This window comes from Toxorhynchites rutilus, chromosome 2 (genome assembly GCF_029784135.1).
Source record: "Toxorhynchites rutilus septentrionalis strain SRP chromosome 2, ASM2978413v1, whole genome shotgun sequence".
NCBI lineage: Eukaryota > Metazoa > Arthropoda > Insecta > Diptera > Culicidae > Toxorhynchites > Toxorhynchites rutilus.
The window spans coordinates 138,552,272-138,565,446 of NC_073745.1; the positions used below are offsets into that span (position 1 = coordinate 138,552,272).

Consider the following 13,175-nt stretch of genomic DNA (forward strand, 5'->3'; position numbering starts at 1 on the left):
GAGTGGAATTCTGGTGATTCATCACCTTAAAATAACAAAACACATTTCTCATATGAAAAAAATGAATTTATCCAGAATTTCTCAGGAGGTGTTAGACTTTTGTTTCGGTTTTGTTCTAATGTACGCGACGTAAGACGATTTTGTGGTTTACGTTTGAAAGATGAGAAAACTGGTACAAAATATCTTTGTGAAGTATGAATTAGTTGATTTAAATAACATTTTGGAACTAAAAAGTTAGTGAATTTGATGGTGTTATTAATAATTTTATTCCAAAAATTCATAATAAATTTTATTGTTTCTATCAACCAAATTGAAGCTCTCCAATCGCTCTGCAATATCGTTATAAACAACTCCTGGTGAAAATTCAATCAAAATCTCAAAAAATCACGATTTTTTTTATATAATTGAGTCACTATATAATCGAGCCTGTATATAATCGAGTCCGACCCGTATCATAAATATTTGTAGTATTTTTTGATGAATAAAATTTGGTTGGAAATAAAACTTTGTCACCCTTCAGCAATCAACTGTGGCATACAATGTCAAACATCGAACATGGAAAAAAATACTGGAATATTTAACGTATGTCAGTACATAGTTTGAGGAACAATGCCAAAAAAAAGTTAGATGAAACAAAAACTAAATATTTTTAATGACCACATTCCCCACTAGGGAGGGAATTCCCCACCGGGTGAAAATCACTGATCTGGACAATGAGGTGGGTGAACCAGAATTTCCCATCCGCTATTTTCCAAATAGTTTTTAGCTCGAACAACAACATGAGGTCAAGCATTCTCATGATGGAATATTATCGACTCGTATCTTATGGACGTTTTTCGGCAATTGCTCACTTTAACGGATCAATTGTTGTTTGTAGAAGTTTTCATTGATCGTTTGACTAGGTTTTAGCAGCTCATAGTGAATCATACTCTTTTGATCCCACCAAACACAGAGTATTACTTTGGCGCCGTGGATATACAGCTTCGGCTTTGATGTTCCTGGTTTTGCGTTTTGGATTGTCGTAATGAATCCATTTTTCGTTCGTAACGATTCGATGTAAAGAAAAGACTTCCTTTTGTATCGTTCAAGCTACATTTTGAACATGCGAAATCGTCGTTCGACGTTTCTCGCCAATTCGTATGGAACATAATTTCCTTGCTTTTGGATATATCCTGCGGCTTTGAGTCACTTAGAAACAACTTGTCGAGTTATTATGTTTGTGCGCATTTGTCTTTTCAAGAACTCTAGTGTTTCTTTGACTCCAAATCGTTACAGAACCTCTCTTAATGGGCGACCCCGGTCTGGAAAATCGAAAAAATCGCATTTCTGTTTTTTGCATTTTTGGGAAACTTATGCCCTTAGAAATGTTGTCCTAAACAGATTTTTCGATATTGATTTCGTTGGAAAGTTACAGCAAAAAGTATGAGGTCACCTCAAGGGATACACCCAGGTTTTTTTACGAGGTTTTTTTTCATTAGGTTTTTTTTACGCGGAACGCGGAAAAAACCTGAGCAATAGCACATCTCTCTCTCTCTCAGCTCACATTTGTTCTTCATGCTCCCTCAGAGCATATGACGGTAATCAGTGCTTGCAACGGAACATAGCGCTTATAACGGAAATTAATGCCGCACTCTATGACGATGCTTACATAGATTTCAGGTGATCACAGGATCTATTCGACCGATTTGGCTGAAAATGAATTATCTAGAGCGTTACATAACCATTTTTTGATATCTAATTTTTTCGATTTATTTTGAGCTTCTAAACTGCGATTTTTCGTGAAAAATAACTCATTAACAACAATTTTTCGAGGTTTCAGAAACCCCTATGTAACGCTTTAGATATTGTTTTAAAATTTCAAAATGTCAATTGGAATTCGTTCTGCGACACCCCGTTGCTTCAGAACCGATACCACCAATAAGGTACTGATTTTCAGACAGCATCTTCGAATCCAGATGTCAACAGCGTAATAATCATTACTCGTGCACTCAAAAAATGAAAAATACAACTTCAAATATACCTTAAACAACAACCAACATACCCGAACACTTCACTTTATTCCTAACATCTGGAAAAAATCACGAAAATTCATTATTTTTCGACCTTCCCAAACAGGGGGTCTTCCTTAACTCAACCAAAAATAATAAACAATTCATCTATTAGAAGATATCGACAGACCTTCATAAATTTCATTGTTTTAGCTAAATAAATGTTTTAAGAACTACATAGTTGAAAATTTTATTACTCATTTATATCTGGAATTTTTCTGAAAACTTATTGGAAAATCAGAGAATACCAGGGATTTCTTTCGAGTGTTGAGTCGACACTCCAAGTAAATGAAAATGAAGGGCTATACGCACGGTATTCGCAAAACGCGTAAAATCGTTCATCACGAATGCGTGAACCTGTATCATACACCCCGTGGTCTCCAATTGTTTGTCAAATTTGTTTTCCAGGTGCTGCTCAATAGCTAATGAGATCAGATCTTCAATCTTTATTTGCCGCGCAATTCCAGCAGACGTTCTACGTCTTGTCCAACATTTAATGTTCTGTTCCGTATATAGCAGCACATGGTGTGGTTGGAATGCATCTTTGAGATAAGTGTGTTTTTTTAATACGCATTTCGATTTCAGCGTCAATGTGTGTGACACACAGATTATGTTGATGTTGATGTTTGTTTTTATCTACTATTTAGGTCATCGACTCTTTATCTTTTTTTGCTCTTCCGCTCGTTTCTCTGCGCGTTCACAACATTCTCCGCGAGAAGTTTTCTAGCTCACGTTGACTATATCGAATTTGGAGGAAAGCTCATCTTCTCTCGAAATGGAACGGTGTAACGATGACCGATGAATGTTTCCGTGTTGATGATTTAGCTCGATTTGATTATGTCTACCAATGGTTTATTCTAAGGTGTATATCAAATGTGCTCGACAACAGAATATTTCTTCCCATTTTTTTGTGATACGCTTGCCTCTAATATATCATTTTTACTGAATGGTGTCTCGTTTATGATAAATTGTTTTACGCTCCGTTTTATTTGTATTTATCATTTCAAAAACTATTGCCCCGGTGTGATTTATTGTCGTTTGGATTTGTGATATTTCAGTTTGGTTTGTTTGTATTTTTGGGATTTTGTGGATCTACAGAAAACGCAATGCGGAAGAAGGACGAGGAAGAGGAGAATCGCGTACAAAACAAAACAAAAAGGATACTGTTTATACAAGCAAAATCGCTAAAAAGATTTTCTGTTATTGTTTTTTCTCTCTTTTTTCTTTTATAGAAACACCATGGAATACTTCGCCGCCGCGGCCTCCAAGTCCGACTCAGTCGCAGACCAGCTTCGATACACTCTCACGTAAACTGAAAACTACTAAAAATTTGACAATCTACACACTTTTTCGAATGTTCATAAATTGATGAAGACCGATCGCGAGAAATATGTGTTTTGTTTTTGTAATCCAATCAGTTTATGAATGTTTGAAGTCCAAATTTGTAGTCTAGGCAATCAAAATTTGTAGGAAATAGAAAACGTAGAATTGCATTCAACAAATTGCATTCAGTGTGCAACTTGTTGCCACCAAGCAAAAGATAGCAATAATTTATGAAAATGTTCGAAAAAGTTACCGTTTTAAGAGAAAAAAAATACATTAAACCACAGAGTGCCTTATTAGTAGCTCGATAAACAGCAGGAATCTCGAGGATTGTTTTCCATTCGTTTAATTCAGGCTTTGTTTTGTTGATATTGATACCTTATAGCAAGTCTTATTTTGCACATTTGGAACTTTTCATTCATCTGAATAGATGAAACGTATTCGTCTCAGAAGCAATAAGCGTGTACCATCCATTAGTAATAATAACAGCAACATCCCATTGAAATATCCGATTGTGCGTGTGTGTTCTTTGATGAAGATATGTGTGTGATCATCTTGAGCTGGAGTTGTTTACCATGATGTGTATTGTAGGCAAGAACCACAAACAGTAAATAAATCATCCGGTGGAACTGCAACAACAATGAACTCATTTGAATGTCGCGCTCATTATTAGCAACAATCACGCATACTTCTCGTTTACTGTCACTTTTATCGTGCATAATATTGTGTCATCGAGATGTTTTATTTATCGCTTTTCTGTACGAGATGGGTATATCGAGCGCTGAATGTTAGTTGTGCAACATAGTATATCACTTCGTCAAACTATAATTGTTTTTGTTTCATACATTTATTAATTGAATTTTTTTTGTTGTCACTTTAGTTAAATTCACTAATATTGCTAATTTACTACCATGACAAACCTGAGTTCACGCGTATTGTAAACGATGACGCACCTTTCGTTCTGTATCAATCAATTGGTGGTTGTAATGGAATTTTTATGTTTCTTTTGTAAATACCTTTCGTTTTCATATATGTTAAGTAGTTTCGGTAGATAGCTCAATAATTGAAAACTAATCTGAAATTTCATTTCACAGGTGGTAAGAATGGCTCATATTAATTTGATTGTATGTTTAAGGCTTTACTCTGAACTAGTTTAAGCATAATGCAGATGTTTAACATGAAAATAACTCAAAAATCATTTAGCTAGACATTGAATGAGATTTCTTCGTAAAATAGTTTTCAACAAATTTTTGTATTGGGTGTATCAGTTCTAAAGATGTTCCGCAGGTTGTCATTGAAACCAGAGATAAACGGACAATGATCCGGATACATTACTTCCATCAGAAGGTTACACTCGAGATCGCATTGATATTTGTATGAAGATTCCAATGAAAATGAATCGACATCTACCCTAGAGCGTGTAGATGGCATACCTCATTGTCTACAGTTGGATGTGATAAGACCACGGCTATTCATGTTGATCGACAGGCCGAACCATAATAAGTGTAGATCGATCTTCAGGTTGGATTTCGGAAATATGAAGGATAGGTACAAGTGTAATTTACAAGTTTGCAAAATTGAATCATGTCCTTGGGTACGATATTGACCCCGTTGGCTTCGTACCACTCCAAGACATCTTTTGATTAGTGGCACGAAGCTAGATCCGACCAGAAGATCGTGTTGCTTCAACAGAGGAAGCAGACGCTTTTGTAGACACTCCTAGAGGTAAATCTGCTCATTTACATTCCCGGTAGTCACGAACGGCACACTCCGTTAGTCACATCGCTTGCCAAATTATGTATTTCTTGGATGTTTCTACTTCCTCACTTCCTCCAGAACATCAAACTTGTGCTGGGCGGTGAAGAACAGTAGCCCCGGAAGCCGCCGGAAGTCCGCCTTGACAATGAGGCTTCGTCAGCATCTGGGTGTACAGTTTCCGGACCTATGACTCTCCCACCGTATTTTGTCGTTCGTCACGATTTAGAGTCTTCTGCACTTTGTACGTATGCAGTTACTCCCGGTCCTTGGCTCTCTGAACGGAAGACTTGGACAGATTCAACTCTTTGGCCACATCCCTGACCTAAGCATTGTGATTCCGCTTAAACGCTTTTACGACACGCTTGTAATCCTGATTATTAGTTATCCATTCTGACCGCATTTTTCGCAGGGTTTCGTAGTAACGTTTAATCACACGACTCATCGTTGACTGCACGATTCCGAGTTGATTTGTAAATGTAAATTACGACTGATTTTTCAATAGGGCGCATTCAAAATCATTGCTTTCTTTCAAAATCCAACATGTTGCATAATGGGATTTGGTTCTGGTCATAAAGTGCGCTCTTCTTTTGAACACTTGATCCGAAACATTCTGGTTTCGTCAATAATAAGCTAGCTTTGAAAAAAAAACAAAGTATGATACCTCAAATGGCTGGTTTTGTGTTGTTTTGGATTCTAGAATTTTTGGCCACTGAACTTGTTCCCGCTATATCTCTGGACCCCTTGAAACGATTCCGATAAAACTTTATTGAGTTCTCAAATGAAATGGAATGGGATTTCAAATGAAACTTGTTGCATTCAATTCGGTTCAGCCGTTGCCGAGAAAACTGAGCCGTTACATTGGTTGTCTGATTTAGGAAAAAAGTTGTTTTTCATTGTACTTTCTTTGTGAAATTGATTTTTCTCTCTTGTTTCTATTTTAAGTGTAACTATCTGCTTACTATTTCAACTCGTAAAGAATCAGCTGATTGTGCATAAATATGTCCAGCGTTTATTAATATGGTTTTAACATGTTGAAAATATGTTTCTTCATCATGTCCAAAAATAGAAACGAAAATGCGGTTCAAAAAAGGATACATTTGTGTGCAATTGATTAAGCGATTCGATGAGAACTACTACGAAAAGAGCCTACAGATGGTTATTGAACGTGTCATATAAAAAAGTTTTAGAATTAATCGATCAAAGCTTGATTCATTTAGAATCCGGAATCACAAACCGATTTAGCCACTTTCAGTTTCTATCCTGCACAACTCTTTCATAACAAATCGGATCAACGTGGAATTTTTACCGTCGAATGGTACAGGCTATCCAAACAATTGCTGTCAAAAGATTTCAGTGTTATGCCTTTTTTTTAAATTGTGTTTTTCTCAGTGTCCCTATTTTTCAGGTGTTGTCCATTATAAAAGAACTTCTTTGAAAACCACCTTTCGATCAAGCAATTAATTTTTCGAATCAGTGTTCATTACCACGTTTAGCCCCACGTTGGTCGCTGATGTTCACTTTCCAGCTGTTTGACGCCGGACGCTACTGTTTTCTCATAACGTTTGCATTAGAAAGATGGACTATTTTCGGATGGTGATAAAAAAACTAAGACAGATAATTGAGTTTGATAAATTTCACATGGAAGATTATTATATGAGCTTACTTGCAAAAAAAATCTACTACCTTGCGAGCGGCCTTCCGGCAGTTAACCGGAACACTCGCTATGGCGGACAAAAACATGCGTGTAGGCATGTTGTTGAGTTCTTTCTTCGTTTTATTTATCAACTTCTTCTTAGTTTTCGCGATAAAATTGTTGGAGTAGATCTTACGCTTCAGGTTTGCCCAGAAATTCTCGCACACACTTCTGAACGGAGTAGCTTCACTGTTTTCGCCATCACGGTTAGACTTCGACTGATAGAGCTGTCAATTTTTTCTGCTGACTCATGGGTTACTATGATTCATGCTGCATGGGTAGTTTCGTCAGTGCGTGTGATGGTAAACCCATGAAAAATCGGCAATTTTTGTCCATTTTTTGAAATGCAAATATTACTCACCGACCCCTTGCTCGACGATGTATTTCCATCCCGAATGCTGTTTGGAAACAACATCGTCGTTTTTCGAGAGAACTGTATAACGCTTACTAACAATAGGAAACGTTGCGCCAGAGTTCTCATCGCAATCAGAACATTCCTTCATCATCCTTTGCGGTAAACGAACGTCAATTAAAGCATGCGTGAGTTATTATTTTCGCAGGAAAACGCAAAACTGTCATTGGTGCTACAATTTTCCTCTGGATAAATCGAGCGACGTGCAGATTATTAGGCGTCATACTGATTGGACTAATTGGCTAGAACAAATCAGTTCGAATGACGCGTTTTGCAAATTAGATGTTTTAACGCATGAACCATATACCAACTGAGTTCAAACGATCGTCTACTTTATTAAATGAAATCGACTGGTTTTCACATTCGCGGCTTCTATTTGCCTGAAATTTGCTCAATGTGTTCCGTTAAATCTAATAAACTGCTGTGGTCGAATGAAGAATTGCGAATAAAAGACGCAGCAAACTGGCTCATAGGACCTACCACAGATCTCGCTCTCTCTCTCTCTCTCTTTCTCTCATATAAAATTATTTTCCACGTAGCTAGCCGCACTTAAATGATCAACTATACCGCAAATACTCTAGGTATGTCGAAAACTACCTGAAACGAAATCAAAACATTCTGGAATTTTGTGAATTCGAAACGAAACGAAAGGAGGGTCTTCTAAACTTCGTTTCCCTGAATTAATACGTAGCAAACATTAGTTTGGAGAGGTGCGAACTGGGCTACGCATTTGAATCGATTTTCACGACACGCGGTCTGGCGTTGTCACGTTGAAAAACGAATTTCTAGTTCATGTGGAATCCAGTCTTCAGAACCCCAATTCTTCCAAAATAGAACAGTATAGTTTCGCCCAAATGATGCATGTTTCGAAGACTATTCGACATTTTCATTGCGATAAAATTACTTGTTTGTGCTTCAGTATACATTACGTTCGACAGCAGGCACTAATGTTGACATTTATAAATTCACGCCGCAGCATTGATAATAGCGAATCTATTGTACAGGACGGAATAATATTCACACATTTACTATTTCATTTTGTTTGTCAAAAAGACAAGTGAGACGGTGAGCCAGGTCATTGCGCGTAACTAAAAATGTTCATTATTAAAAAACATTCTTCAAGATAGCTATGAAAAAAAAGTATTTTAACATTGTATGCAATACTTATACTAATTCGAACTCCTGTACAATCAGACAATTCTTTCTGAAATATTGAAAAAGTATATTCCAGAGTAAAAATATCACAATTTACGTCCGATCACGATATTCGTATTTCTCTCCCCTCACAGAAATGACACAGCATGATCCAGTGACGACTCAAATGGAGCCATTGTTCCCTGGATCCAGAGCAATTACAATCCCCCAACCTGGCCCAATCACTCAAATCACTGAGTTTACCGAGATAGAAGCAGCACCGATTGTTGAATGCACGCAGCTGACAACGCAACCTAAACCTTTGTTTGTGCCTCCCGATCAGCTACGCAGTGTTATGGCTGGGAGGCTGTCGCAACTTCCACGTCGACCAAATTATGGCCGCATAGGTCGACCAATTGATATCCTTGCCAACGTTTTCCCGATTTCGGTGCCTCGTGGTTTCTGGCAACGTTACCATATCAGCATCCAGCCGGAAAAGATCCCGCGGAGTGTCAACCGTGAGATCGTCGAAACGATGGTGCGTGCGTGGAACAGGATTTTTGGTGGGTTCAAACCGGCCTACGATGGACGCAATCGTCTGTACACTAGGGATCCGCTACCGATCGGTACGGAATGCATAGAACTGGAAGTTACGCTGCCCGGAGGTGATGGGAGGGATCGAGTCTTCCAAGTCAGCATCAAATGGGTGGCCGAGGTGTCGCTGTTTGATCTGTATGAAGCACTCAACGGCAACAGACATCCGGTACCGTACGAAACGGTGAAGGCGATCGATGTGGTGATGCGGCATTTACCAAGCATGGAACACGTTCCCATCGGGAGGAGTTTCTTCTGTGCCCCTAATAAGTGAGTAGCGGTAATTTCCGTTGTCCCTGATAGCTTAGGTTAAGTCGCTGCTGACGATGCTGACAGTACTGACGATACGAACGAACTGATTCTGATTCTGACTAAAGTTTTCCATTCAGGTATCTCTGTGTTGTGCAGATTTTATTCTATCCTGAAAACCAATTTTGAGGATATGGTCAATTTCTAATCATGGTGCAATTTTCCATGAAAATTGGACTTCACCGATTGAACTAGCTTAAACCTAATAAATAGAATTACGATGACGTTACCATAATGTGTTAAATAAAGTTCGTACCAGTGCCATCTTTCGAACAGTCGAGGAAGTCGGAGCTATCATTCAACTCTGGATCCTCGAAGCTGCTAGTGAGTATGGAATGATGTTCTGTTCTTGTTTTTAAAGGGACTTTAATCCAAAGGTCATTCGTCCCTTGTATGGAATGAGTTTGAAGCTTCTGTAGTTGAACAGAAGCCCAAACTCAAACAAGCGAGTTCTTAGTTCGTTCTGACACTCATTTGGCTGTCATTTTCATGGAACCTCGATGCTATGAATAGTGGCTCAAATCTCAGTCACGCAAATGATCCGGCAATATAAAATATTGCGTTAACGAGTGAATCTAAATTTGGCTGATTTTCACCAAATAAAAATTGATGAATCTTTTAAATCCACTCATGAGATCTTACAAATATATGTGTCTATTTCATAAACTAACAGTGAACTCAAATTAAAGAGCTGTACATGAACATAACAGTGATTTATCTGAACAAAAATATATATTTGAGGTAAATTAAAATGCTGCTAACGACAAATCCAATTTATACAATACACAAATTAATTTATACAATATTTTATACCTAGGGTAAATCCAAAGCCATACTATTAGTTTTCGAAGAATACGAGCCATTCTTACCGCAATCACCACGAAAAGTATCATCTTTTTGGCAAAGTCTACCTACGAAACTCTGTTCCGCTCATTGATTTCGATCATTTCGTTATCTTTATTCATTTACTTATAAATATATGTATATACATAATCTCGAAAATCTCCATGAAAACGAATGGTTATAATCGATGATAGCAGACAAATAGCTACTAACCAACAGGAGCGCTGTCAAAAAAAAGAGTGAAAAATAAGAGAAAGTGAGGGCGGTGTACATATTTATGCATAACTCTGGTAGGAATCGTTGCACAGCAGATAGCTCGCGAAGGGTATTTGTAAATAGCTTGAACAGGACTAGCAATAAACTACCACTAATCATAGAGACTTGATTTAGATTTGCAGCCTGGAACATGTCACGAATATATTTTAATCTCAATCGTTTATTTTGTTTCTTTTCCTCAATCGACTGTGTTCCCGTTTCATGGTATCATTTATTTGATAACCGAAAATAATGGTTTGTTGCGTTTGAAAAAAAAACAACTCTCTCCTGATTGTTTTTGTTATTTCGCTTGCTTCAAAACAAAATAACAAAATCATTACATCACAAACCTTTATTGGCGTTGGTCAAAATCCAAATTCCTTTTCAAAACAAACACACAAATCGGAACAATATCGACATCCCAATAGCAGCTCCTCCGGCTGGTGCCACAGTGAACCCAACGCCAGTGTCGACCACAGCGGGAGCACAGAATGTGGCGGCTGGTGCCCTCGGTGTGGTCCCAGCAGCGCCGCCAGCCCCGCCAGATCTGCCGGTGTTCACATGTCCCCGTCGACCGAATCTGGGCCGCGAAGGGCGTCCCATCGTGCTGCGTGCTAATCACTTCCAGATCACAATGCCACGTGGTTTTGTGCACCACTATGATATTAACATACAGCCGGACAAGTGCCCCCGGAAGGTTAATCGAGAAATTATCGAAACGATGGTACACGCGTACAGTAAAATGTTTGGCGCATTGAAGCCGGTATTCGATGGACGCAACAATCTGTACACCCGGGATCCCCTGCCGATTGGTAACGATCGAGTTGAGCTGGAAGTTACGTTGCCAGGGGAAGGAAAAGATCGCGTGTTTCGGGTTACCATCAAATGGGTTGCGCAGGTGTCGCTGTTTAATCTGGAAGAGGCACTCGAGGGGCGCACTCGGCAGATACCGTATGACGCAATACTAGCGCTGGACGTGGTAATGCGGCATCTACCGAGCATGACGTACACTCCGGTCGGCAGAAGTTTCTTTAGTTCGCCTGATGGGTGAGTATATCGCAGACGTTTTTTTGTAATAGTAGTTTTGGTGTAGTTTAGATTTGAACTGATCCCTATATAGAATTTCATGCGTAAGTTCATCTAAATTGATGGTTAATTTTGCCTTACAGCGTGATTGAATTGGTCGAAGATTATATAATCATCCGTGACTGAAATTCGCTTTTGCTGTTTTTCTAAAATGAAAGACTTCGTTGTAAAAAAATGGTTATGTACGAATGATTTTGAACATAACCCATCGCATTTATCATAACTTCAAATGAAGGAATAAATTGAAGGAATTATTATATATATTCATGTGCTTTGTTAACGCGCTTGCTATAATTCTCATAATATTTCATCGTCTGAATACATTACTAATGTAGACGCGCATTGTGATCAGAAGTTTGCTAGGACATGAAATGTCAAAAAGAAACTTGAGTTTACTGAAGGAATCTCCTCGATCCATGACCTTATGGAGCTTTTACCCGTGGAGCTGCCCAAAATTCATCTTCACGTACATTTCGTTGTGCTCCATAAGCAACTTTGATAACTCGTTGGAATTTTCTTACAACCTTCGACGTGTGTTTTAGCCACTGAGATCTGCTTCAGCTACCGGTTTGGTTGTTTGCTGGCGCGAAAAAAACGATAACCTTCTCGCAGACCAATTTTTCGGACGGTGCTTCTGTATGAGTTCTGTTTCATAGCAATATCAACATCCGAGAGTCCTGTCATTGCTCTAATCCTTCTCAATCAGGGGGGTTCTGTGCGATCATCTTTTTGTAGCCAGTATAGAAAATCATGAGCATAGCCAACCATAACCTGAAATTAAAAATGAAATGCTCCACTCGATCCTGCAGCAGTGATTTTAATTGAAAATCGCCTAGAAAGCTCTAGAAAGTTCGTAAATTCTACTACGAAGCACTTTTGATCTATTACATTTTCCCATTCGCGGAAACGTAAAACATCACAGCGTATTTCTTCAGAAACTTCGAATAAATCTGACATGGTTGGTGAATTTCCCGGCTTTGTTTACAAAGAACGTAACCTAAAATGTCATCTTCCAGACGCGTGTTCCTTTGACGCAGTTGGGTTGGTGCTACCCGATATATGACCATCAACACCATCTAGTAACAAATAACCACCCAACAAACAATAATTAGCTGTAATAAAACTAATCAGTTGAATAATGGTCGAACAATAGCTTTAAGTGTTTAATAAGACAATATGCTGAGCTATGCGTTGTATAAAAGGTCATCCAAACCAATTGTAAGCTTTCGTTCAACTATTGATATTTACCTGGATAATATGCCAGATAAACGTTTTGAAAAGTTTCTTCAACTGCAAAGCAGCTTTTGTACAACACATGACGGACTACTGAAATTAGCATTTTTTATTATCCCATTTATTTATTTAAGGCTCATTAGCATTTTAGATGTAACAGAGCCGAATTTTAATCGTGTACATGTCACATGGTTATCATATCTATACTTAGCGCATTACACAGTTGTCATTCGCCAGTATTCCTTCTATACCATTACATATGGTACATTCACACAGTAGCCATTTAGGCGTAAGAGTATTCTTTCTGTTCTTCCATTATCCAGTTGGACCACCGGACAGCGGAGACAGTTGATTGATCATTGTTGAGTTATTTATAGAACAGCAGCCCGATGTGTCTTGCAGAGCAGAGCAGTTGTATGGATGAATAGATCTTAGTTCGACCGTGGATCGATCTCCATCGCTGATGATTGTTGCGTGGACGTAGCTA

The 13,175-nt window shown here is 38.4% G+C and overlaps 1 protein-coding gene across 13 annotated transcripts in view; it reads left to right on the forward strand.

Annotated features, from left to right (window-relative positions):
- LOC129770193 (protein argonaute-2) overlaps positions 1 to 13,175 on the forward strand; it is a 115,411-nt gene that overhangs the window by 80,502 nt on the left and 21,734 nt on the right. For 3 of the 13 annotated variants that reach the window (XM_055772865.1, XM_055772866.1, XM_055772869.1), the window contains 2 exons: positions 3,281 to 3,355; positions 8,524 to 9,232. In XM_055772865.1, coding sequence (XP_055628840.1) covers positions 3,281 to 3,355; positions 8,524 to 9,232 — 784 coding nt within the window. Of the gene's footprint in view, positions 1 to 3,280; positions 3,356 to 8,523; positions 9,233 to 10,797; positions 11,417 to 13,175 lie in introns of all 13 variants that reach the window. The other 10 variants (XM_055772867.1, XM_055772870.1, XM_055772875.1 and 7 more) reach the window with 5 other exon arrangements.